At 40.5% G+C, this 27,268-nt stretch overlaps 1 protein-coding gene across 1 annotated transcript in view; it reads left to right on the top strand.

The window, feature by feature from the left end:
• The window catches only part of capza1b (capping actin protein of muscle Z-line subunit alpha 1b), a 56,214-nt gene extending 29,255 nt beyond the window's left edge, over positions 1–26,959 (top strand). Inside the window, exons 2-10 of the mRNA XM_043716371.1 lie at positions 4,213–4,276; positions 5,411–5,462; positions 6,708–6,771; positions 8,338–8,544; positions 9,191–9,270; positions 14,286–14,364; positions 14,454–14,525; positions 22,221–22,283; positions 24,991–26,959. Of these exons, the coding sequence (XP_043572306.1) occupies positions 4,213–4,276; positions 5,411–5,462; positions 6,708–6,771; positions 8,338–8,544; positions 9,191–9,270; positions 14,286–14,364; positions 14,454–14,525; positions 22,221–22,283; positions 24,991–25,131 (822 nt within the window). The 3' untranslated portion in view covers positions 25,132–26,959. The remainder of the gene's footprint in view (positions 1–4,212; positions 4,277–5,410; positions 5,463–6,707; positions 6,772–8,337; positions 8,545–9,190; positions 9,271–14,285; positions 14,365–14,453; positions 14,526–22,220; positions 22,284–24,990) is intronic.
• Positions 26,960–27,268: the final 309 nt, after the last annotated feature.

Genomic DNA, 27,268 nt, shown 5'->3' with positions numbered 1-27,268 from the left:
GTGTTTATTAGAGTGCTGCGGCGGGAGAGATAGGGAAAGTCAAAGTAGACCCGATTTCGCTCCTCTTAGTTCTACCGAATTAACCATCTTTAGACGGGCATGGGAAGAAACTATTTAATATTCTTGCATACTGTGTACAGAAGAATAGTCTGATGAACTGAGTGTCTGAGAACCTGCCGGGCTTGCTGGGATGGCAGAAATTAATTATGGAGCACATTCCCTTGGACTTTTTCACAAACATGGTGCACCACACAACAGACAATTTTTATAAGACATGGCAGCCCTACTTGAGTTATTTGGATATAAATTTATCAGTTATCTTAACTAGGGCGTTTGCTTAACCAGCATGATTAGACTTGTCAAGCCCTGAGCCCTGGAGGGGGTCTTCTGAGTTAATACAGGTATGTATACAATGCTTGGGAGCCTTGCACCAAGCATAGCTGTTTTGTATTTTGTGTTTTTTGGTTTTTTTTGCTTTTTTTTGGTGTTGCTTTGCACAGTGTTAGGGTTTGCTTTGTATTATAGAGTAGGTTAATAGTTAGTAGTAGTTGTATTGTAATTTGTGTTTTTGTTTCTTTTTATTATACTGATATTTGTGATTTTTTCAATAATTTTATATGTTTGTAAAGTTAAAAAAATTGCTAATAAATATATTTACAAAAAAAACTCCCTCAAACACTGACTGCCTTAAATCTCGAAGGATGGGTTGAACTACTGTTAGTACAAGCATGATACAGTATGACCTGGCTAGGCATAGACCCACGTAATATTTGCCTGCGATAGCCCTGGGATTGTGGGGTGGATGAGAAGACGATACCAAGAATTCACATTCCTGCATAACTGTTAAGTATGGATGTGTGTTTAGGCTTGTGTGAACAGGATGTGTATTCACGGTAGATCATCTTGAGTTCTGCCTTTTATAGCAGCCACCCAGTTTGGCGGTATTTAGATTAGATCACATTACAGTGTGGAAACAGGCCCTTCGGCCCAACAAGTCCATACCGACCCGCCGAAGCGCAACCCACCCATACCCTTACATTTACCCCTTACCTAACACTACAGGCAATTTAGCATGGCCAATTCACCTTACCTGCACATCTTTGGACTGTGGGAGGAAACCGGAGCACCCGGAGGAAACCCACACAGACACGGGGAGAACGTGCAAACTCCACACAGTCATTCGCCTGAGGATGGAATTGAACCCGGGTCTCGGGCGCTGTGAGGCAACAGTGCTAACCACTGTGCCACCGTGCCGCCCTATATTGGTGATACAGAGACAATGATCACCTCTATGAGGTAGCTGAAGGCAACCACCGGCCTTAGTAACAAGTAACTTTGACAGTAGAATGCTGTATTTAAATAATTAGCAGACCAAATATGTGCTGTTTTGTATGATACCTTGTCAATATTTCCATGAAATGAAAGTGAAGTGGGTTGAAAGGATTTCAGCAATGAACACATAGGTTCGAATTTGTATAAAATCCCATCTGTCCCAAACAGTCTACGCCAATAGATTATTTTTAAGTCTAGTTCCTGTTATGTAGACAAACACTTCAACCACGTTAGGTTTAAAATGGTGCCACACGAATTGTTTGAAAACCTCTCACCTGGCTGAAGGAGGAATCTTGGTCAAGGTGAGTATTGCAGTATGAGCTGTTCTGTGCATCTTGCGCAGGCTGTTGAATACTTGAATTAATATCTCAAACGAAAGTGATATCCTCATTGTGTAGCATGGAATGTCAGTCCAAATTATATATTTTGATCCTCGGGTGCTAATATTCAGACAAGGTACTCAATCATGCCCCTAGAACATCCATTGGCACTATTTGAGAGAGTAACAATGTTATCCTTTCTGTCCAAACCGAAATTCAACCGTAATCCAGTATTGCAAAATAGATTATCTGTTTGTTTCTGTGAGATGGATAGGCCAGATCACCACCCTGACTGAGTTTCTGTTCATGAAGAAGTTGCTGACCAAACCTTTAAAACGTGAGGAGCAACAGGGCTTATTTAGGCAGGTATAGTTGAGAAAAAACATTTCCTGGTCTAGTAAGAGTTTCTTTTCACTAGATCTTGAGGTTATTGAATGTCAGCAACTAGTGGCAGGAAACATTTGTATGATTGGCATTGTTACTGGGTCTTTGAGGACAACCAGATGATTGGTCATATTCTTTCAAAATCCTGAGTTGATCTGTACATAAGACATCATAGGGGGTGGTGCTTTTGACAATGTTCCATGCTGACCCTTTCAGACCCCTATTTAATAATTGTCACATTGCTATTTCTAGGACCTTGTGCACAAACCAGCTTCCCAAATTCCGATGTTACTCCATCGATTGGACTCTAAGTGTACTACATTACCTCTTAAACAGTTGGGTCATCCTGGGAATCATAAAAATGTCACATAAGTGTCTTGTGATCATGCATCTGCAGCATTTGAGTTTTGATTACTTTCACTTTAAAAAATTGGTACTAAATTTGGATAAAGCAACATTGCTCACTTTTCAAGAAACATTTTGAATAGAATAGTTAGTGCACAGAAGGAGGCCACCATCATTGTGCCAGCTCTGTGCAAGAGCTACTGTACTAGTCCTTTGCCCTTTTGTTTTCCTCAGCCCTGCATTTAGCCTTCTCTTCACGATCAGGTGGACACCAGACAAGCTTTCTTAGTTCTCCAATGCCCAAGTTCCTTCCCATTTACCAAATCACCACCTGTCAAGATGGCAGTGGAGCATGTGGGCTCCTGCCCGGAGTCTGTCTGCTCCATCTGCTTTTAATTGTTTCTCTTTCACTTTTTGTCTTTAATGTACTTACCTTCTGGAGAGCGAATTTGTGTAACACAGAAGATCAGTGCGACAGAGTCGAGCCATTGCAGGGTTGGTGAGCCCAACCTGGCTGCGAGTGAAGCCGTTTGGCATGTGTGTTGGTGAGAGCTGGTAGCCCCAGGTTGAGTTTGACACAGTCTGGAGGCGAGGCCCAGCACTGTCTACTTGAAGGTTTATAATGCTGAACATTTTATTGCTTTATTTTTCTGATATATTCCTAAACTTCTGTACCTAGGTATTTTTTACCTAAAATGGCACCATAAGTGGCAACTTTGTAAACTTGCACTCACGTGACAATAAATCTAATACTAATTTTAATTCACGTAATGCAAATCAGTTACTGTCTCTGCCTGCCTGCCAGCACTTTGGGGGAGGGGATGCTTTTTGGTTAAAAATAGTTTGTTTTTGCGTAGTACTTATTTAACCAGATGTTTTTATCATAAGCTATAGCCGTTCCTATTTTGTTGAAACCTGATCCACTTCCACTTAGTGACTTGGCAGCAATGACAGCCCCATTCATGTTGCCTTTAAACAGTGAGCATTTTGGCAAATGTTACTTGTAATGTGTTAATTTGGCAATTAATTTTCCCCTCTTCCATGCCACAGATCAAGATAACTTCTATTACTTCCTTGTGTCTTGGCTCAATTTAACAGGCTCAATCCAGGAGTCTTTCGTTCTCTTCCACATATGACAGCAAATCTTCCTCAAGCTAATCGAGATGAGTGGAAATGGCTGTAGAATATTTTTCATGAACCCATTCTGAAACCCTGCATTCACCAATTGTACTCCCCATTGAGGGAGTGCCAGATTTTCTGAGATAGCTGCAGTGCAAGTTCATCAAGGTTTTTTAAAATCTGGTTTTGAGTAGGGTCTTGGATTCTGTTTCTTTTTCTGTACTTGTAAATTTACTATAATCGCCTGCCAAACTAAACATTTCCAGTGATGAATTGGGTGTGATGTGCTTTTGCATGTCCTAAATATGTGAAAGGGGCCATGTAAATGTGCATCATTATCATCAGCAACTGGTAATTGCTGCTTTTTGCAAAATTGCTGTTTGGCCCTGATGTTTCTCATGCCACACTTTACAACCTTGCTTTCTGTGAGGAAGAATGGCAGGGCGAGTGGGTTTAGTTTGGAATTGTATCCTGATGAACAAAGTAGTATGTTTATGAGAGAGAGGAGTCACGTTGTGCAAAAAGTTTAAAACTGCTCCTTTTAAAGGTTATATTCTGGAACCTCTCCCTCAAAGCAACTTGTGCATGCAGAAAGGTTGCTGACACAGAAGGTCTTCACTGTGGTTGTAATCTTATTTATGAGCTGCCTGCCATCTTGTTTATTGTGTGAATAGTACAGTATTGCTAAACAGGTCAATTTCTTTCATTTTAGGTAAATATAGCTACCAACTTCATCATGCATGCACCACCTGGAGAGTTCAACGAGGTATTCAATGGTAAGTGAATGAAAGATGTCCAGTCTTTTGGTATTATCTGTAACCTCCTGATAATGATAGAGGTTATCACATATATTCTGGTATGATAATATGGAGTGTAATAATTGCTGCTCCGTTACCTGAATGTTTGCTAATGCCAGCCTTTTTAATCAAGTGTGTGGTGCTGGAAAAGCACAGCAGGTCAGACATAAGCCCTTTGTCAGAAATGAGGCCTCATTCCTGATGAAGGGCTTATTTACAAAACGTTTCTCCTGCTTCTTGGGTGCTGCCTGAACTGTTGTGCTTTTCCAGCACCACACTATCGATCTTGGATAGTACCTTACTCAATTGTAATTTTAATTTATCTTAAAAGACTATCTGTTTAATTAGGTTTGTTTTAAAATATTTGAACATTTATTTTGGACAGAAGTGACTATCAAGAATAAGTTACTTAAATGCCTTTTACTTTGTAGATGGTGAGCTGCTTTTTGTAAATTCAAATTGTGCTTTTTAGTGGTTGTCAAAATAGTCAATTATCTTTAACTTGAGTCATAGAGATGTACAGCACTGAAACAGGTCCTTTGATCCATGCTGACCAGGTATCCTAAATTAATCTAGTCCCATTTGCCAGCATTTGGCCCATAACCCCCTCAACCTTTCCTATTCAAATACCCACCCAGATGCCTTTTAAATTTTGTATTTGTACCTAGCCTTCACCACTTCGTCTGGCAGCTCAGTCCATGCACACACCACCTCTGAACTGAAAACAGTTGCTTTCTCATCCTTGTACAACTTGATATCCATTTGACGGGTGTTCATTTAGCAATCCTTTACTCTCAGTTGTTTGGGTTGGGTGTTTAGCAGTGATCGACAGTATGAGATATATCCCAATTTCTCTCATTGTTTTCAAGCAAGTTACACTGAGCCCAGGAGTTATAAGATGGTAGCAGTGGAATCATCCATTAGTTCACCAGTTTGGAGTAAAAAGATTCTAGTAACTTAAATGAAACCACTTTGAATTAGCAGGTGTGAATGGCAATGTACAATTTGCATATTAACCCTAACTAACATAACAAATCTTTCTTTGAACTTGACTTTTTGTTTACAGGTTTAAATTACCAACTGTTGTGATTTGTAAATGTTCTTAATTTCCAGATGTGCGTTCATTAATGAGTAATGATACCCTCCTCAAGGATGCAACTGTTCAGTAAGTTTAATTTTTGTTCAAACGGGATGCTTTCCACGGAAATGTTTGTCAGTGTATGTAATATTAATTTCTAGCCATAGAGTCACATAGATGTACAGCATGGAAACAGACCCTTCAGTCCAACCCGTCCATGCCGACCAGATATCCCAACCCAATCTAGTCCCACCTGCCAGCACCCGGCCCATATCCCTCCGAACCCTTCCTATTCATATACCCATCCAAATGCCTCTTAAATGTTGCGATTGTATCAACCTCCACCACTTCCTCTGGCAGCTCATTCCATACACGTACCACCCTCTGCATGAAAAAGTTGCCCCTTAGGTCTCTTTTATATCTTTCCCCTCTCACCCTAAACCTATGCCCTCTAGTTCTGGACTCCCCGACCCCAGGGAAAAGACTTTGTCTATTTATCCTATCCATGCCCCTCATAATTTTGTAAACCTCTATAAGGTCACCCCTCAGCGTCCGACGCTCCAGGGAAAACAGCCCCAGCCTGTTCAGCCTCTCCCTGTAGCTCAGATCCTCCAACCCTGGCAACATCCTTGTAAATCTTTTCTGAGCCCTTTCACGTTTCACAACATCTTTCTGATAGGAAGGAGACCAGAATTGCACGCAATATTCCAACAGTGGCCTAACCAATGTCCTGTACAGCTGCAACATGACCTCCCAATTCCTGTACTCAATGCTCTGACAAATAAAGGAAAACATATCAAATACCTTCTTCACTATCCTATTTACCTGCGACTCCACTTTCAAGGAGCTATGAACCTGCACTCCAAGGTCTTTTTGTTCAGCAACACTCCCTAGGACCTTGGACCTCAACATTGGAGAGGAATAGGAGGAAGCTATTCAGCCTCTTGAGCTTGTTCTGTTGAGATAATGGTTAATCTGTGGCTGAACGTCTTATTTCCCTTAATACCTTTGACTAACAATCTTTCAAGCTCATATTTAAAATGAACATATCGTCTTCTCTGTGATTAGAGGTTTAGGGAAATAAGATACATTGAAAGCATCTGGAGCAAACCAGTCAGCTACTGTGAATACATTGTACTGTCAATTGGAAACATAACTAAATTGCTTGGAGGATGTTGATTGGTATGTAAGTAAAATATTAAGGCATTGGACCCCAGGTTTAATGATACAATTGGTAGGTTGATGTATGATGAAATCGATAGGCACTGAGAAGCAAAGTGCAGCAGTTAGTATGCGTAATGTTTACATTGACTCACCTTCTTCTTCCCTTAGTGCATTTGCACAGTATAATATGGACCAGTTCACTCCTGTGAAGATAGAGGGCTATGATGAACAGGTAAGGAAGAAACCTGGGATCTGTTAAGTGGACTGGGGCTATGGGGAAGCTTTAAAGATGCTGTAGCTGTGAATTAGCAGCCGCTTTGGGTAGAACAGACAAGTTAGCAGTATGTTACTGATATCACTGAATCAGTAATAACACCATCAAGAGGAGCAAAATACAGCAGTAATGTATCCCACCCAAAGATGCAGAATGTCTGCATGTTTTGTGGTCAGGAGGATGGAAGCCATGCCACTTCATACTCAATTTGCTTCTGGCATCCAACTAACCTTCCCAAGTGTGTTATGGTAGTTGTCTGACAACAATAGATGAATCTCATCACTGTGATGGTGGTCCCAAGACTCTGACGATTGACACTTGGAACCAGTTCAACCCAGAATGGTAGATTGACTAATCTGATGCCTGAGATCCATGGTGCTCCAGCATCCTGTTAATGGTTGACTGGTAATCTGGGTCACAAATGTACTTCTGAAGTAATAGATCTGTTAACAACACTAGGATTCTTTCACATGCCTGCAGAGAAAGCTGCAGCCTAATGTACCTGTGGATTGTGTCCTATGCAAACAGGACTGACAATTTCTGCAGTTTCTGCTACTTAAACTTCAAAAGTAAGCTTGAACTGTGATATTTTTGATGCAGTGGCATAGTGATAATGTCACTAGTTAACAATCCAGAACCTCAGCCTAACATTCTGGGAACATAGGGACATAAAGATTGTCTTAATGCTGCTTAAAAACTCATCTGGTCTATTCATCTCCTTTTAGAGGAGAAAATATGCCATTCTTATCTGGTCTGACCTATATGTGACTCCCGACACACAAACAATATGTTGACCTTTATCTGACCTCTGGGCAATTAGGGATAGGCAATAAATGCTGGAGTACCAAGCAATACCCATCCTATATCCCTACAGAGAATGCCTATACTGGATAAACAGAAATGATATTGAGGGTATGTAGTTCAGTTGTATTATTTTGGAGTTCTTTAAACATGGCGCTTCCTAGTGTCTCATTTACTTGGCTGACTGAAAAAAACTGAAATATTTTCAAGTGTAAAGAAACTCTGGTTTAAGCTCCACAGAAGTTTTTAATTTCTGATGAAAGTTTTTGGTGACAATATAAAATTGCAGGTGAGCTTGTGCACACTGTTTCTGTCTTCTGCAAGTTGCCTTTGGAATGAGGAAGAGAACAACCAAGTTTAGGATTGCAAGAAGAATGTCACCCTTGGACGGTTCCACTGTGTCACTTTAATCGCTACCTGTTCACGTACCTACCATCCAATTAACACTCCCATAGCTTCTCCTTTGTACTACTTGCTGAACTCCTGCGCCCTTACCTTGCTTTCCTCTGCTTCTCTCACTATTAACTGCTATTCCCCTCTCTGGAGGAGAGTGTACTTAGAGGAACTCCAGTGAGAGGAGTTCTCCAGTTACAACTGCACAGAGGAATTAAAGAGAAATGTTGGCAAGAAGTGCATGCAGAATTACATTTTTATTATGTAGATGTTTGTCCATTTTTCTGTAAATTACAATTGAAAGAGTTAAGTTATGACATTTTTGCACAGGTCTTGGTTACAGAGCATGGAAATCTGGGTAACGGAAGATTTACGGATCCAAAGAATAAACTGTCATTCAAATTTGATCATGTGAAGAAAGAAGGAAGTGATGTTCACCCTCAGGAGGGTGAGCCTGCGATAGAGTCTTGGAGAAGTGCCTGTGATAATGCAGTGCGGGCGTATGTGAAAAACCACTATCCCTATGGCATCTGCACTGTTAAGTATTGTGATAAGCTGTTGTGACCTGTTCTATTTTATACGGTTCAAGTTTTGTTGGTGACGTGTTTTATCTGAGATCATTAGCTGATGACTCTGCTGCGCTGTGTATTGATGGGATGATAATTGGCCAGAGCTTCCTAGTAACGGTCATTGACCATTACATATGTCAGGTAAGGTCAAAAATTAACTTGGCTGTCATTGTCTCAGTTGAGCGGCTTGCTGACTTGCACTTTCGAGGTTGCGTGTAATGTATTATTGAGGTTAAGAAGAGTGAGAATAAGTAGAGTTCAGCTTCTTTTGGTTTTTAATTGTAGGGTCATGATAATGTGCAAGTCTTGAAATGGGGTCATAATTTAGGGAGCAGTGTTGCATACTCAACAGCCAGGAGAAATATCCTAACTATGTCCACCCTGTGAGCTACCGTTTTTCCAGAATTTTTGTTTCGTATTCCTGCAATTCCATTGCTCAAATTTTTGATGTCTTAAAACATACAGAGAGATATTTTTAATTGAATTTGCCAGGCCAATGGTAGCTAAGTTTTATGCACTTACCAATGTGAGTAAAAGATTTAAAAAAGGGTTGTTATTATGACAAAAACTTGTTTTTCTTTTTATGTGCTAATATTTGAGTTTTTATTTTGTAGATCTATGGTAAGACTATCAACGGACAGCAAACTATTATAGCTTGTATCGAAAACCATCAGTTTCAGCCTCATAATTTTTGGTAGGTGTTTACTTGCCTCCGAGTACATAGTGGTAATTAAAATGCAATTTGAACTGCCAGAGCAGCATCTCTAGAGTCTGATGCATTTTTTAGTTAATCAGTCTGGTTGAAAAGATATTGCAATATTGGCCTTTTTAATGACATCCTTTCATTCAGTGTTTTAAACTTGGTTGAACATAAATAGAGTGCATGTGGATTATGTAACCACTTGGGTTTGCTCTACCATTCATTTAAGGTTATGGCTGAACTTTTAGTTCTTTCATTTTTCTGCTCACTCTTCATTAGTTTGAGATATATAATTCCAAGCAAACACAACCTAAAGTGAAGAAATTTTCCCTTACATCAATCCTGAATGATTGACCTTCTCATCCTGAAGCTGTGCCCAAGTCTCCTCAGTCAGAGAAAGAAACCTTCCGATGTCTATGTCGTCAAGCTTTTTGAGAATAATCTGTTTGTGAGATCATCTCTGGAGTCCAGAGAATAAATACCTCATTTATGCAGACACTTTAAGGAATAAACTTCTTATCCAGGGGAAAAAAAAATGTTATGAACCTCTGCTGTCCTAAATCATGTATAGTCATCTGAGATGTGGAGACTAAAACTTTACAATACTTGGTCTGCTTTCAACAATATCCTATACTGTTGTGTTCTGATACGGAAGTGAACTCCTTTGTTAATTAAACTAAACACCGAGACATCTTGCCTCGGAATCTGTTAAAATATGAGTGACAGAGAACTCCTAATTTCCACTAACGGTGGCACAGTGGTTAGCACTGCTGCCTCACAATGCCAGAGACCCGGATTCAATTCCCACCTCGGGCAACTGTCTGTGTGGATTTTGCACATTCTCCCTGTGTCTGTGTGGGTTTCCTCCAGGTGCTCCGGTCTCCTCCCATAGTCCAAAAATGTGCAGGTTAGGTGAACTGGCCATGCTAAATGCCCGTAGTGTTAGGTGAAGGGGTAAATGTAGGGGAATGGGTCTGGTTGGGTTGCTCTTTGGAGGGTTGGTGTGGACTAGTTGGGCCGAAGGGCCTGTTTCCACACTGCAAGTAATCTTAAAAAAAAAGTGAATTTATTTTTTTCACTCTAAAAGTGAACATTAGATAACAGCTATTCACAACTCTAAGCCCCCCTTTCTCTTAACTGCTTATTACCTGCCTCCAACTCTATAACAATATGCTGTTCCAATAAGAGACATATTAAAATTACATCAACTTAATTTCAAAACCACAACAGCCGATGTCGCTTCCTGTGTCGTTCTTCTTCCAGTTGAGGATCTCCCTGGGATGTCTTCTTTCTTTTTACTGCGAGTATGTTTCATACAAAAAGGTCCCTTTGATTAAGAATGTTTCCTAATTTCTTGGATCTATCTGACAGTTGCTGTCTCTCCAATTTTCAAAACGTCTGCATTTTTATCTCCCAACATCAGGCCATCTCATTAGTTCGATATGAGCAAAACAATAAATTCAAACTCAATTGAGTTTTAGTATTCTGGGACATAATTTAAATTGATTGGTTAAATTTGAATTCTTGTCAAAACAGCAGATATCCATTTCACAGCCAAATGTTACATATTTTCAATTTTCCAGTACCCTTTGGGACTGCCATAGAGTTATTTACACAGGTCCTTGTAATCTCTCAGTTCAGAACAGCATTCACTCTCTTAAAGGTACAGTACTCGCCTTCAGTTGTAACAAGACATCCTTACTTGTGTATCCTAGTTCTTATACTGAAGACCAACACATAATTTACCTTTCTATTTACTTACTATACCTGCATTCTAAGCTTGTGTTTTGTGCAAATAGACCCAAGTCTTTTTGAACATCATTTACATGTTTCCGTATCCTTGAAATGTGTTCTACTGTTCTGTTCTCCCTGCCAAAGTGAAGAGCCTCACAATCTCCCTTTCTCCAGCTCTAATTTTTTCAACCTTCCATTAGTTCCATCCTGTAATTTAAAAATAACCCTTTATCCTTACTGCTATCTGTCTATGAGCCAATTCTTGATACATAATATTATTATTTCCCCTGCTCCAAGGAATCTCATCTACTGTAGTAAACTTGTGTGGCCCCTTACCACGTGCTTGTTTGGAAATCCAAAATAAAGTACATCAGCTTCCCACTTATCCTATTGTTTATAGCTTCATAGAACTCCACTTTTGCAAATACGATTTTCCTTTTTGTAAAACCGTATAACTATATCAGTGCACTGTTGCAACTTTCTCAGTGATATTCCAGCACCTTCCTGACCGTTGATATTTGATAGGTCTGTAGTTCCCTATTGACTCATTGCCTCATCTTGGTGTCACATTAGCTAGCTTGTCATCTGCTGGAACCAGGAGACATCATGGCCTTTGCAGCTACCTCCTTTAGAGCGCCAGGAGCTAGGCCATGAGGCTCTGCACATTTTTATTTTTAGTCCCTCTTTTTATCTTCTGATCTTAATGACTTTAAGTTCTTCATTTTTATTATGTCACTCGGCAACTTCTGTGATTCATCATCTATTGTCAAGGTAGTTGCCATATTTGTTCGATATCTTTAACAATTCCTTCATAGCCTATTTCTCCTGGTCCTGCCTCAGAGAGCAAAGTTCAAATCAGCCACTCTCCTTTTTTGTACATTTATAAAAGCTCTTGCAATCTGTTTTGCATTCCTGACTTACTTACTCCCAGTCCCTTTTATACCATCGTTTTTGGTTGCACAGTGTTAGTTACTAAAACACTTGAATCCTCAGGCCCACTACAATTCTTTCCAACATTATAAATGTAATTGGTTCTGTTGGCCTAATCACAACCTCAGCCCCATAAAAGTGTTTGATCTTTAATCTGCACTGGGTTCCTCTTAGTCAGCCACCAGTAATGGTGCTGTGATTGATTTTCATGTCTAAGTCAGCAAATAAGGAGTATCAACCCACAGTCCTCCTAATCATGGAATCATAGTTTATTACAAAGTGGTCACTTAGTTCATTGTGTCTGCAGCACCTGAGAAACGAGCCACTCTGCCTAATTCCACTTCATGGCATTCATTTGATAGACTTGCAGGTTACAACTTTTGAAATGCACCTCCAGGCAGCTTTTTAATAACTTAAGGGTTTCTGCCTGTACTAGCCCCAGACAGTGAGTTCCAAAATCTAGCCACCCTTTGGGTGAACAAAACACTCTTCATCTACCCCTTAATCTTTCCTTACTCCTTCACACCCCTCAATATCCTCCTATTAATTATGTATTCCTTTGCCATATCTGACTTCCCCAAAAATCACCTCACACTTCTCCAAACTGAATTCATTTTGTCACTTTTCTGCCCATCTGACCAATCCACTAACATTCACAGTCTACAGTTGTTCCCCGTTATTATCAGTCACATGACCAGTCATTGTTCAGTGATGGTGATGCGCCCATTGCCAGTTGTGGTTGGATGACCAACTGAAGCTTAACATGCAAATTGACTTAGTGAGATCCAGTAGAATGATTTATGAGTTGGATGGTGCTAAGAAGAAGGAAGCAACTGTTGTCAGCCTTTGCTTAGTTGAGTAGCTTGCCTGCCTTTCTGCATTAGATGATTATGAACTCAAGTTTCCAGTACAGAGTCCCTGGCTGTAACACCAGTGTGGTATTAAGAGAGAACGACATCATCAGTGGTGCTGTCTTGCAGACTAGATGCTAATGCAAGGCTCCATTGGCTTTCTCCAGTGGACAAGAAGGATCCCACATTACAATTTCCAAGAGCAAAGAACTTCTACCAGGCATTCCTGTCAACACCATTTATAACCAACCGGCTCTGTTTGAGAATTTCCTGAATTCATATTGACTGTCTCATTTTCCTCCATTGATGACTGAACTTCAGATATGCTTGAGCCATTCAAAGCTCTGTTTAAACGATACATGAAGTACTGTGAGCAGTAGATCTGGGCAAAACTCCAGAAGGATGTACTGGCATTATAGGTAGTGCAGGATAAATATACTGATACTTGGAACTCCCAAGAGTTTATTTATGGAGAGTGATCACACAAACTAAATTCTTGAAATATAAATCTAAAAGAGTAATATTTAATCTAATCAACGGTTTCAAGATATTAGGCAGAACGGAGAGTGTATATAGAAAAATAATTTTCCGTTCTGGGCTGTGCTCTACTAAGGGCCTTTGTCCTAAAAGATAAAGTCAAACTGTTCAGGAGTGTAATTGCAAAATACTTCTACATGCTGTAGTATGAGTTGGAAACCAGCCATTTTAAAAAGAATTGGATCAGTCACTTTTAAAACTGAGATTGGCGGATTTTAGTCAACCACAGGTATGAAATAATGTGGCATTCAAGGGGTAAAATTGCCTCCTGTTCCTATGTTTTTAGCAGGTGTTGGGAGCTGTTAGTATTATTTCAGGTTTGCACAACAGGATAAATGAAACCACATACACAGAATTAGTTGTTTAGATGCTATTGCATCACAATTTATGTTCTATTTAGTTTATCAGCCAATTGTTTCTAAGCTGTCAACCCTTCATTTAGAATGTTCTATATCAACTCTTGTTACCTCTGCTTCTGAGACCATTCTCTACATGTAAGATGCACAATATTTGAGCAATGGCGATGAACTGCCAGATAGATGACCTACTTTTATAATTCACTTATGGAATATGAATGTGTCTACTGTTTCTAAAACTCCATAATTGCATTGAGATGATGATCTGTTAGATTTTGTTTTGCAAGAATTAATACTCATGGACTTAATCTCAGTTGCAAGAAAGAATGAGTTACTGTTCTCTCATATCCATCACAACATCAGGCCATCCGAATGTGCCTTACAGCCAATTGAAGCATTAGTGGTTTTATGTCACGTTTTAACTGCAATACCTCTGGGATGGGAGTCAACTTGTTTTAGCAATCAAAGGAAAGGGAAAGATACAGAGCAATTTGATCAATAAAACTTTTGCATAGCATCTCATACCCATTTTCAAGGCTATGTGAGTTTGTCAACAAAAAGTACTTCGACTGATCTATTTCAAATTATCAACTTTCTGTAGGAATGGACGTTGGAGATCTGAGTGGAAATTCAATATTGGTTCATCATCAGCTCAGCTTACTGGAGTTCTGAAAATCCAGGTGTGTCATGCTGACTTGTGTAACTTGACTAATTCCATACAAAGCGCTAGAACACAATCCACATTAACTACATTGTCCTGTCTTTCAAGGTCCATTATTATGAAGACGGTAATGTTCAGTTGATGAGTCAGAAGGACATTGAGGAAACCTTGCCAATTACAGTAAGTCTGAATGGATTAAAAATTCCTAATTGGCTATTAGAAAAATCTTGAATATTGTTAGAAACTGATGTAATCATGTGAAGGAGCCACTAATCTTAAATGACATAAAGTCTGAGGCTAGCATGGTGACATTATCAAGTTCATTTTCTACTTGCTATACCCCGAACTATACATACACACAGTGAGGCCTGTGGAAGACAAAATGATATCTAATAATATCTGGTTTTTTCCCTAAGTAAACGTAGAACATTGCAGTGCAGTATAGGCCTATCGGTCCTTGGTGTTGTGCCAACCTGTGAAACCAATCTGAAGCCCATCTAACCTACACTATTCTATTTTCATCCATATGTCTATCAAATTACCATTTAAATGCGCTTAAAGTTGGCGAGTCTACTACTGTTGCGTTCCACAGCCCTACTACTCTCTGCGTAAAGAAACTACCTCTGACATCTGGGCTATGTCCCCTCATGCTAGCCATCACCATCTGATGAGGAAGGTTCTCACTGTCCACCCTATTTAATCCTCTGAATATCTTATACCTCAATTAAGTCACCTTTCAACCTTCCTCTGTCTAATGAAAGCAGCTTCAAGTCCCTCAGCCTTTCCTCATAAGATCTTCCCTCCATCCTGGTAAATCTCCTCTGAACCCTTTCCAATACTTCCACATCCTTCCTATAATGCAATGATCAGAACTGTACACAATGCAGCCGCACCAGAGTTTTGTACAGCTGCCGCATGACTTTGTGGCTCCGAAACTCAGTCCCTCTACCAATAAAAGCTAACACACTGTATGCCTTCTTAACAACCCTATCAACCTGCGTGGCAACTTTCAGGGATCTATGTACATGGACACTGAGATCTCTCTCCTCATCTACACTACCAACAATCTTACCATTAGCCCAGTACTCTGCATTCCTGTTGCTCATTCCAAAGTGAATCACCTTGCAATTTTCCACATTAAACTCCATTTGCCACCTCTCAGCCCAGCTCTGCAGCTTATCTATGTCCCTCTGTATCCTGCAACATCCTTCGTCATTATCCACAACTCCACTGACCTTAGTGTCATCCGCAAATTTACTCGCCCATCCTTCTACGCCCTCCATCTAGGTCATTTATAAAATGACAAACAGCAGTGACCCCAAAACAGATCCTTGCAGTACCCCCCTAGTAACTGAACTCCAGGATGAACATTTCCCATCAACCACCACCCTCTGCCTTCTTTCAACGAGCCAGTTTCTGACCCACACTGCTAAATGGCCCTCCATCCCATGCCTCTGTATTTTGTGCAAAAGCCTACCATGGGGAACCTTATCAAACGCCTGACTGAAATCCATTTATACCACATTAACTGCTTTACCCTCATCCACTTGTTTGGTCACCACGTCAAAGAACTCAATAAGGTTGGTGAGGCACAACTTACCCTTCAACTTATTCCTTTCTAGATGATAAGGGCAGAACAATCAGATGTCTCGCTTAATACTCCCATGTTCTACTTTAAAAAGTCTTAACTTAAAAAAAGAAATCCACGTGCTAGCAAGATTCAGGAATCGGTGAATTAAAATCAAGTAGAGGTTAGATGCATGTGGGTTCTACAAACCTGGAGAGAGAGAAGTGGAGGGAGGTGAAGGGAAATTCCAGTTTTTGAGGTGTTAGATTTCATGAAGTCTACAAGAAGAGATGGTTAATTGAATTTGGATGTAAACATAGTGAAGAGTAAGGTCATGGCAGGCACAAGATGATTTGGAGACCAAGTATGAGAACAATATCAGGTAGCTTAGATCAGTAAAAGTTATTTTATATGGGAAGGTTAGCAAGCTGGTTGTTTTGAAATCTGTCCCGGTGTGGGTAACAAATCTATCTGTAAATGGAAACTTGGTTATTTCGCAGAAAAGATGTGTAAAGTTTTGTTGCTTGGAACAGATTTCCACATGAACAATGTTTGAAATTATGGCAGTGGAACATAATGTACAAAGAGGACCTGTTGCATTCTGTTCTGTGGTGTGGAGTGAGCTTTGAATCTGTCAGGTCAGATGTGTTGGAAAGGTTGTTTGTGTTATCTGTCCATTTTGTCCTGACTTCTGACATTACCTCTAGATACACTGAAGCTAAAACAATCTCTGTAACAAGTTTTCTGCCAGTACCCCACCCCCCTCTCTCTCCGTGTGAGAGAGTGGTTCTATCCTGCTTGTACTGATGCTGTTTATGTCATCGGACATAAATAGAACACCATGGGGAATAAGGACAAGGGTAGATCATATGCTTCATCTTCCTCACCCACAGATCCACATCCTAAGATGTGCAGGTTATGTGAATTGGCCCTACTAAGTTGCCCATAATGTCTTGGGTATGCAGGCTAGATGGATTAGCCAGAGGAGATGCAGGATTACAGGGAAAGGGTAAGGGGGTTGGGTCGGGGTGGGATGCTCTTCGGAGGATCAGTATGGACACCGGCTGAATGGCCTCCTTCCACAGTATAGGGATTCTATTCTGTACAGCTGAGCCATCTGTCTTAGTTAATACGATTGCAGTTGATCTGATCTTGGTCACAATTTCACTTTGCTTGTTTGATCACTGTATAATTCAAAAAACTTTGATCTCAGCCTCAACTATACACACTGACTCAGTGTCTGCAGCTCTCTGAGATAGAGAATTCCAAAAATTTACAGTCCTTTGAAGAAATTCCCACTCATCCCTATATTAAGTAGGTGATTCCATATTTTTAGCCAGTGTTTCCTAATTTTAAATTCCTCCATGAGGGAGAGCATCCTCTCAGTCGCTACTTGTCAGTTCCCCTTAGAATCTCTTGTATTTCAGTAAAACCATCCATCTTCTAAACAACTGTATGTATGGGCTGACCCTACTCACCTTTGCTCGTAAGATAGCAGGAATGAATTAAGTAAACCTTCCCTGAATGTATCTCAACTCAAAAACTGTCTTGAGACAAGGGGAGGGATTGGCCAAATGGTGTTCTTGCTGGACTATAATTCGAGAGACCCAGGTCATATCCTGGGGACCTGGTTTGATTCCCACCACAGCAGATGGCATTTGAATTTAATAAAAATTTGGAATGAAGTGTGTAATGGTGCATCCATTACTGACCATCGGAAAAACCCATCTGGATTGTGAGCATTCTTTCAGGAGCAATGCCCTCAGACCATGAATACCTTTTTTTTTGAAAGTGTAGCTATTCTTGTGGTCTTGCCAATGTCATGTACAGTTGTGGAAAGATTTAATTAACTTTATATTCCAAAACCCTGCATGAAATGGCAGCATGACTGTTCAGCTCCTAATTGCTTGTTGTGACTACATATTAACTTTGTTTTAAGTACAAGAACACCCAGATCCTTCTGCACAACTACACCCTATTATTTAAACAATGAAAGACAATATTGTTTTTCTATTAGAGTCATCGTCATAGAGTTATATAGCATGGAAATACTCTTCAGTCCAACCAGTCCATGCCAAACATAATCCCAAACCAAGTTAGTCCCACCTGCCTGCTCCTGGACTATATCCTTCCAAACCTTCCCAATTCATGTACCTATCCAAATGTTTTTTAAGCATTCTACTCTCATCCATCACTTCCTCAGGAAGTTCATTCCGCACACGAATCACCGTCTGTGTAAAAAAAATTACGTCTCACCTTTTGTAAATCTCTGTCCTCACATCCCCCTAATCTTGAAATCCTCATCCTGAGGAAAACTGTCTTTAACTCTTACCTATACCTCTCATTATTTTATAAACTCCTTTGAACCTCTTACATTCCAATCAAACATTTCCTAGCCTATCCAGCCTTTCTTTAACTCAAAACTTTCAGACCCAGCAACATCCTGGTAAATGTCTTCTGAACCCCCTCCAGTTTGATAATGTCCTTCCTATAACTTGGCGACCAGAACTGGACAGAGTATTCCATAAGAGGTCTCACCAATGTCCTGTACAACTTCAATATGACTTCCAATTCCTATACTCAAAAGGACTGAGCAATGAAGGCACGTGTCTTTTTAAACCACCCTGTCTATATGTGATGCAAACTTCAAAGAACTATATATCTGCACTCCTAGATGCCTCTGTTGTACCTAGGGCCTTACCTGTATAAGCCGTACCCTGTTTGTTGTGCTAAAATGCAATACCTTGCATTTGGAGTCAGAGATGTACAACACAGAAACAGATCCTTCAGTCCAACTCATCCATGCTGACCAGATAACCTAAATTAATTCAGTCCTATTTGCCAGCAGTTGGCCCATATCCCTCTAAACCGTTCCTATTCATGTACCCATCCAGTTGCATTTTAAATGTTATAATTGTACCAGTCTCCACCACTTCCTCTGACAGCTCATTCCATGCACGCACCACCCTCTGCATGAAAACGTTGCCCCTTGGGTCCCTTTTAAATCTTTCTCCACTCACCCTAAACCTATGCCACCCAGTTCTGGACTCCCCCACCTCAGGGAAAAGACCTTGTCTATTTGTTCTATCCATGCCCCTCATGATTGTATAAATCCTTAAAGGTCACCCCTCAGCCTCTGACACTCCAAGGAAAATAGCCCCAGCCTATTCAGCCTCTCCCTCTTGCTCAAACCTTCCAATACTGTCTCAGCATCCTTGAAAATCTTCTCTGAACCCTTTCAAATTTCACAACATCCTTCTGATAGAAAGGAGACCAGAATTGTGTACACTATTCCAAAAGTGGCTTAACTAATGTCCTGTACAACTGCAACATGACCTCCCAATTCCTTTATTCAATGCTGTGAACAATAAAGGCAGGCATACCAAACACCACCTTCACTATCCTGTCTATCTGCGACTCTACTTTCAAGGAAGTATGAACTTTCACTCCAAGATCTTTGTTCAGCAACACTCCCTAGGACCTTACCATTAAGTGTATAAGTCCTGCTAAGATTTGCTTTCCCAAAATGCAGCACCTCTCATTTATCTAAATTAAACTCCATCAGCCACTCAGCGCATTGCCCCATCTGATTAAGACCCCATTGTACTCTGCCTTCGCTGCCTGCTACACTTCCAATTTTAATGTCATCTTCAAACTTGCCAACTATACCTCCTTTTTATCCAGATTGAACTCAATCTGCCATTTTTCAGCTCATTGACTCATTTGATCAAGATCCCTTTGTGATCTTAGAAAACCTTCTTCACTGCCTGCTATGCCACCAATTTTGGTGTCATCTGCAAATTTAGTAAGCATGCCTTTTATCTTCTTATTGAAATCATTGAGATAAATGACAAACAAAATAAGACCGAGAACCAATCCCAGTGGAACACCGCTGGTTACAGGTCTCCAGTCCAAAAAGCATGCCTCCACCACCATTCTATCTCCTGATTTGGAGATGCCGGTGTTGGACTGGGGTGTACAAAGTTAAAAATCACACAACACCAGGTTGTAGTCCAACAGATTTAATTGGAAGCATCTGATGAAGGAGCGTCACTCCGAAAGCTAGTGCTTCCAATTAAACCTGTTGGACTATAACCTGGTGTTGTGTGATTTTTAATATATCTGGAAAAGAGTATATCAGCTGGAAAAGTCTCCAGTTCGGTGAGTCTGCTCCGGGGTTACGTTTAACCGCCGAGCGTGGGTTGTTGGCAGCCGCTCTACGAGAACTGACGGCTCCCAGTTCCGGTAACATGTAGAGTGAGTATAAGCCAGACCCGTTGTAAGTATGAGACCTGGTTGTGGCGACGCTGCGGGGGATAAAATGCTCATATTCTAGCAGACTCGCCTCTTGGTCGTTTGTTCTGTGTCAGACTACTCTCCTACGAACCTGACCTTGAGAATTTTTTAAAACACATGTGAAACCTTGTCAAAGGTTTTACTCAAATCCAAATAAACAATGTTTACTGCTCTGCCATCATCAATCTTTTTGGGAACTTACTGAATCAAATTTGTGAGACATGACTTAAGTGGCACAAACCCTGCTTACTATCCCTAATCAATTTTTGCCTCGCTACATGTCCATAAACCCTATCTTTTATAATCGCCTCAAACAATTTACCCACAACTGAAGTCAGACTCCGGTGTATAGTTCTTTGGTTTCTCCTTACAGCCTTTCTTAAACAATCAGCCACCTCACCCGTAGTTATAGATGATGCAAACATTTCTGCAAGGGGTCTCGCAATTTCCTTCCTTCTTTCCCACAATGTTCTGGACTACATTAAATCAGGTCCTGGCGATTTATCCGCGTTTATATTCTCTGAGACCTCCCAAACTACTACTGTTCAAACTAAAATGAATAACCTCACTTCAGCACATTGTGCTCCATATGCCATATTTTTGACCACTTTCTTAGACTATCTATATCCCTTTGCAGACTCATTGTGTCCCCACTTATTTTCCCTTCTGTCTTTGTATTGTCAAATGTGTCCTTCCAGGTGAGAGATTTTTTGGAAGTAACTTGATGGTGTCCATTCTTTCTGCTTTAAGAATTGATTTCACTAGCAAAATTGGCATTTTTTCATAGAATCCATACAGTATGGAAGCAGGCCATTTGGTTTACACCGGTGCTCCAAAGACCATCCCACCTAGACCGCTCCCTATGCTATCCCTGTAACCATGCATATCCCATAGTTAATTCACCCAGTCTGCACACATTGGGCAATTATTTTGATACATCGATGTGACCATTTCAGGATGCACTTCAGAACTTGCAATAGACATCAGATTCCCTTCACAAAAGAGCACTAATGAACTAATTTGGTATTTATGACAGTCAGCCTCAAGGTCATCTTAGACCAATTTTTGTTCTATGTCAAAGATTTGTATAAAAACTGATTCAGGTGCTCACTGTGCCCAAGTGGGATGTGAACTCTGACCTCCTTGGATTATTAGTCAAACATTCCTTGCTGTACTTTGGCCTGATGTTAAAAATTTTTTTAAAACTAAGTACAGTCTACTTTTACTCCCAAATCTCACCACCTCTGTTCCTGGCCTTCGTCTCCTGCTTTTAGAATGGCACGGTGGCTCAGAGATTAGTACTGCTGCCTTGCAGCGCCAGAGACCCAGGTTCAATTCCGGCCTCGGACGATTGTCTCTGGATTGTACATTCTCTCCATGTCTGCGTGGATTTCCTTCTCCAATCCAAAGATGTGCAGGTTAGGTGGATTGGCCATGTGTAATTGCCCATAGTGTCCAGGGATGTGAAGGCTAGGTCATTAGTCAGAGGTAAATGTAGAGTAATAGGGATAGGGAATTGGGTCTGGGTGGGATAGTGTTCAGAGTGTCAGTGTGGGCTTGTTGGGCCGAAGGGCCTGTTTCCACACTGTACAGATTCTATGATTTTTGGAACCTGGCTAAAATATTGTGACTGTGTGTGTGCATCAGAGGTGTTTTCTGGGGCTGTTTCAGGTCTTCATGGCTCATGACTGACGAAGTCACTGGTATAACCTCGGTAACAGTGAGATATCCAGTCTACATGTGTCGGTATCTATTTATTGCTGAGAAAGATTGCACTAGCCTGTTTGTACCACTCTACTCAATCTCACCTCAATTAACCTTCCCAACTCCGGAATCGATCTAGTGAATTTTCTCTGCATTCCTTGAATGCCAGTACCTCCTTTCTCAAATGAGGAGACCAAATCTGTGAACAAATGAAGTCAAAACCTCTGTCTCAATATTCATCAACTAAGCATTCACAGCTTTCTGGGTAAACAATTCTAAAATTCACAATCTTTCTTTCACCCCTTCAGAATGAAGCCCAGACTGCAAAGGACTTTGTGAAACTGATTGAAGCAGCAGAGCATAGCTACCAGGTAGGGATATGGTCTTTGTGTGGATTGTCTTTCCCTTATTGTTAGACTGGTTCAGTTGATGTTTGGTGTGGGAATGTTGTTTGAATCAGAAAAGACAAGTTTGTCAGCTGCTGCACAATGATAGAAGGTGGTAAACATGTCTCTCATTGGTTAGGGTTAATATTGTCTCACTTCCGATTGACACTTTTGTTAGTCAGACAAAACTCTGGCCACAAATTGAAGACCAAATACAGTAAGTCTGGAGTGATGGGCTATCCAATGACAGCTGCTATTTTAATATGGGGAAATCCAAACTGCTAATTTTTAGATATTTAAGATTAGTGTTAGCAAATAGGAACTAATGTGAGAAACACAAATGAGATATTTTGGTTAGCCAGTTAAATCTATTCAGTGCAACATGAATTTAAAAGCAAGCAAAATCTTGGAGTACAGCCAGAAGAATGTAAGACATTTTTCTGTTGATCATGTACCCTATATGTGTTTGGGATCACTGTGTGCAATTCCAGTCACTGCCAGACGAGGGTTAAAGAGAAGCAAGAATTAGCCATAATGCCCCTCAAGCCCATAGTGCTATTCAGTAAGGCCATGTCTGATCTGACCCAAGTCCACCTTCAACCTCATCTCTTCATTGCCTTCGTGTCAAAAGAGCCTGGAACTCCCTCCCTCACTGTGTGGGCGTGCTTACACCATTTGGACTGCAGTGATTCAAGAAGTTGGCGACCACAATTGGGGGATCAGCAATAACCACAATAGGAACATGAGCAGGAGTAGGCCATCTGGCTCTTTGAGCCTGCTCCGCCGTTCAATAAGATCATGGCTGATCTTTTCATGGACTGCGTTCCACTTGCTTGCTCACCATAGCCCTCAGATTTATGAACAGCAAAGGAATTATCTGTTTTAAAAATATTCAACAAGGTAACCTCAACTTGCTTCACTGGGGAGGGAACTTCACAGATTCACAACCCTTTGGGTGAAGAAGTTCCTCCTCAACTCAGTGTTAAATCTGCTCTTCTTTATTTGAGGCTATGTCCCTAGTTGTATTTCACCCGCCAGTGGAAATAACCTCCCTGTTTCTATTTTATCTGCACCCTTCATTTTATGTTTCTATAACATCTCCCCCCAACCCCCAAACTCCCATTCTTCTAAATTCTAATGACTATACCCAGTTCACTCAATCTCTCTTCAGCCAACCCTCTCAACTCCGGAATCAATCTAGTAATCTCTGCATCCCCTGTCATGCCAGTACAGAATAACCTTGATTATCCGAATGAGATGGGTGGGGAGTATTTTGTTCGGACAATTGATTGTTCAGATAACTGATCAGCATTGGGTAAATATCTTAAATCAAGTTAAAATGAACAGGAGGTTGAATTAATTTAATACTTAAACGCTTAGACTGGACAGAGACAATTCATCTGGTGGAAAGACCACTCTTGGGTGCACACCGAGCTGCTGTCTCCAACCTTGTCCTTTCCTTTGTTCCTTCTCCTTCCAATCTCTCCCCTTAGCAACCACCAGTCCTGCGCTTCCTCCACTGCCACCAGTTGGAAACTGCAGCCTTGCACAAACGGTCCCAGGGCTGAGGGCCAAGCGGGTGCAATGCCATCTATCTCCGGCTCCTCTCAACAGTTCGACCCCCTTCTGGAAACCCATTGCAGGAGCTAGACAACTATATCCTCTACCATTAAATTTATCTCAACCATTTTATATTTCAAAACAAGAAGCATAAAGAAAGAAAATAAATGACGGAGACAGTGCGAGAGAGAAGTTGCAGAGTTCACTGGTAGGCAGTCTGTCTTGAAAAGAGAGTTTCTGCAGGTAATGACAGTCCAGTTTCTGATTTCAACCTTTGAGACCTTGAGATCTTTTTTGGATCATCTGAAATTTGGATAATTGATATTTGGATAACCGAGGTTGTTCTGTACATCCTTTCTCAAATGAGGTGACCAAATCTGTGGACAAATGAAGTCAAAACCTCTGTCTGAATATTCATCAGCTAACCATTCACAGCTTTCTGGGTTAAGCATTCCAAAATTCACAACATTATGAATGAAACAGTTTTCCCTCAGCTTTAAATAGCTGATCCCTTTTCCCAAAAGTAGGACCCTGTAATCCTGGGCATTGCAGCTCAAGAAAACCTCTCTGAAGAGTATGGAGGGCAGAAAGCTGCAAGACGAAAACCTCAAACATTTATATTGGAGGAGCAGCAACTCGAGAGAATTTTGAACTGGGGGACCCAGGGAGAGTGGAAGTCCAGTTTTCATTTAATGTGTGTGGAACATGATGGAAGTGTTGAGCAGACTGTCTGGGAGATGATACCAAAATGCAACGCAGCTCTTTTTGCTCTGAACAGATGATTTAAAGATTGAGAATAATGATTTTTATTGAACTTTTCAAACTGGGTACAATGATTTCTTTATTCGTTGATGGGATATGGGTGTTTTTGGCATTTATTTCCCATTCATAATTGCACTTGAACTATAAGACTTGTCAGGTCTTTTCAGAGGACAGTTGAGAGATGACCGCAATGCTGTGGGTCTGGAGTTACATGTAGGATGGTTTATTTCTTTCCTAAAGGACATTAGTGAACCAGATGTGTATTTCTGACACAAGTTAATTGGTTGCCATTAAACCACTTTTAAACTTCCCTTGTTGATATTTATCTTTGTTTGAAGTTTTTCTGGCCAGCATTGTCTTATTGTTTCAGACTGCCATCTGTGAAAATTACAATGCCATGTCTGACACCACGTTCAAAGCCTTGAGGAGGAACCTGCCAGTTACTCGCACCAAGGTCGACTGGAACAAGATTATGAGCTACAGAATTGCTCAAGAGATGCACAGTGCTTAACGCAAACATACGCAGCGAGGCTTAATGTCAATGTGTGGAAAAGAAAGTGTGGTCTCACAAAACAACTCTCTAGTCACCACCCCAACCCCCTCCCCCTTTTCTCTCTCCCCTCCAACTCCGTGAAATATTGACTATTTTCCGATGAACCAGCTTGATGACTCTGATATTATTGAAGTAATGTTTGTTTTGGAAGTTGGTGGAAAGTGATTTAAACACATATTTAGCCTGTTTGGTTGAGTTGAATTGGTAATATGCAGCCCTATTGCTGTCTGCATTGCTAAAGTATCAGGATGTTTTGTTATCTGATGTCAAACAAATTTCTATTCATTTGGGTTTTGGGATTAAAATTGTAGTAATTTTAAATCTTAAATGCAGTTGCTCATGGGATTGCAGCCAATATGGTGGGTAATAGCTTGAGGGTTATAATAACTTTGCTTAGCAGCTGATTAACAATTAGAATTTATTTTATGGTCACAAAAGCCTTTTAAATAGTAACTGATGTTTCTTGGACTGTTACAGCTTTAGATTATCATCATGACCTTGCTCTTTCCCTTAATTTCTTTCACCCCCTTTCTACTTTTTGTGAGGTCACACCTTGTTGCATCGCTCTTGCAAAGGCAAGATGGTTTGGTGTTTAATACCTTGTTTTTTTAAAAAATACAGAAACCAGGCAAGCTGGCTCTGCGTTAAAGCACTGCTTTACTGAAGAAAGCTTGAAGCAACAGTGTTTGATGTCTTCCATCCCTCCTCTCCTTTCCCCGCCCCTCACCCGACAAGTCTGAATGACCTCTATCATGTTGTTGAAAATACTGTGCATTCTTCCATCTGATTGACGGTTCCTGTGTGTCACCCTTTTCATTGGGTAGTACTCAGTTGTCACATTCTCTGCCTTTTCTGCATTTTGATTAATTGCACTCTTACACTGCAAGGAACTGGAAAATCAGACTGGAAAACTACACCGAGTGAGGGGTTTGGGGTGGGGAGGGATTGGAAACTAATGTGAACAATTCGGTGTATTGTTCTTCCTCCCAAACCTGTTTTACCTCATTTTTTGATACTTAATAACTGTAACCAATGGCAGAAACAGTGCACCAGCAGATGGGAATGGCCACTTGCTCACTTTGGCAGGAGCAGTTTAGAGACGGTAAAGAATGGAACCTGAAGCACATTGATTGTTTGAAGAAGGAAACTACAAGCAAAAAAGGATGAGAACAGACATTGAGGTGGTGATCACCTTGAGCAATCCTGTCTTGCTCCATTATAATACTTGCCTAAAGTCCTGATTTAAAGATGTTTGCCTGACCTGTGGCATCATATGCCACTTCGTGAAGCTAGTTCTGTTCCATTCCTAATGGTAATGAGAAGGAAGCGATGCACCAGGAATATGTGGCTAACTGGAATTTAGGGTAGAGAGAGTGGATGTTACATCTTTTTGTTTAGGATTGACCGGTGCAATTCCAAATTGTTTCAGTCCAACATCCGCTGGTCAGTTCCTGTAACCTTTTCTGGCCAGTGAATGGATAACTGGATGGAAATGTAGAAACAGAACTGAAGGAAGGTGGCCGTAAGTTAAATTGCGGTTATTGGTGTTTAATATTTTTACTGTATTAACTTGCACAGGACCAATGTAAAGCAAAGTCAATGGAACAAGTGGCAGCCTAGTATTATCCATACAAATATTTTTTACAGAATTCTGCACTGGTAACATTTTTACAAAAAAGACAAGTTGTAATATAACTCCTTAACTCAGTCTCCAAAAAGGCTTTGCTTTTTACTTAAAATGGATTGTTTTGTACTGTATTTTGCTTTTATTAAATTTGAAATGCAATTTTTTAAGTTGTTCATTGCCAGTGTAATTCCAAAGCCAGCAGAAACTTATAGCTTCATGCTCAAAGGGATCTACCACACTTCAGATAAAGTGGTGGCAGTGAGCATGGAGACTTAGAAAATCAATCTTGAACGTTAAATTGTAAATGGTAGTAACTGTTACTTGCAGGTCACTGTGCTGTCTTGACAAAGTGGAGTAATTCTTTAGTTGATTTTTGAATCTGGTAAAATTACATAGTTTGGCAGTATTCTCGATCCATTTTATTTCTCAAGCATGTTAGTGGTGGTTGCTATGCAATTGTTGATTCCT

This window comes from Chiloscyllium plagiosum, chromosome 26, assembly GCF_004010195.1.
Source record: "Chiloscyllium plagiosum isolate BGI_BamShark_2017 chromosome 26, ASM401019v2, whole genome shotgun sequence".
Lineage (NCBI taxonomy): Eukaryota > Metazoa > Chordata > Chondrichthyes > Orectolobiformes > Hemiscylliidae > Chiloscyllium > Chiloscyllium plagiosum.
Note: the sequence above shows the minus strand (reverse complement) of the source record. Positions and strands in the feature narration are given on the sequence as shown.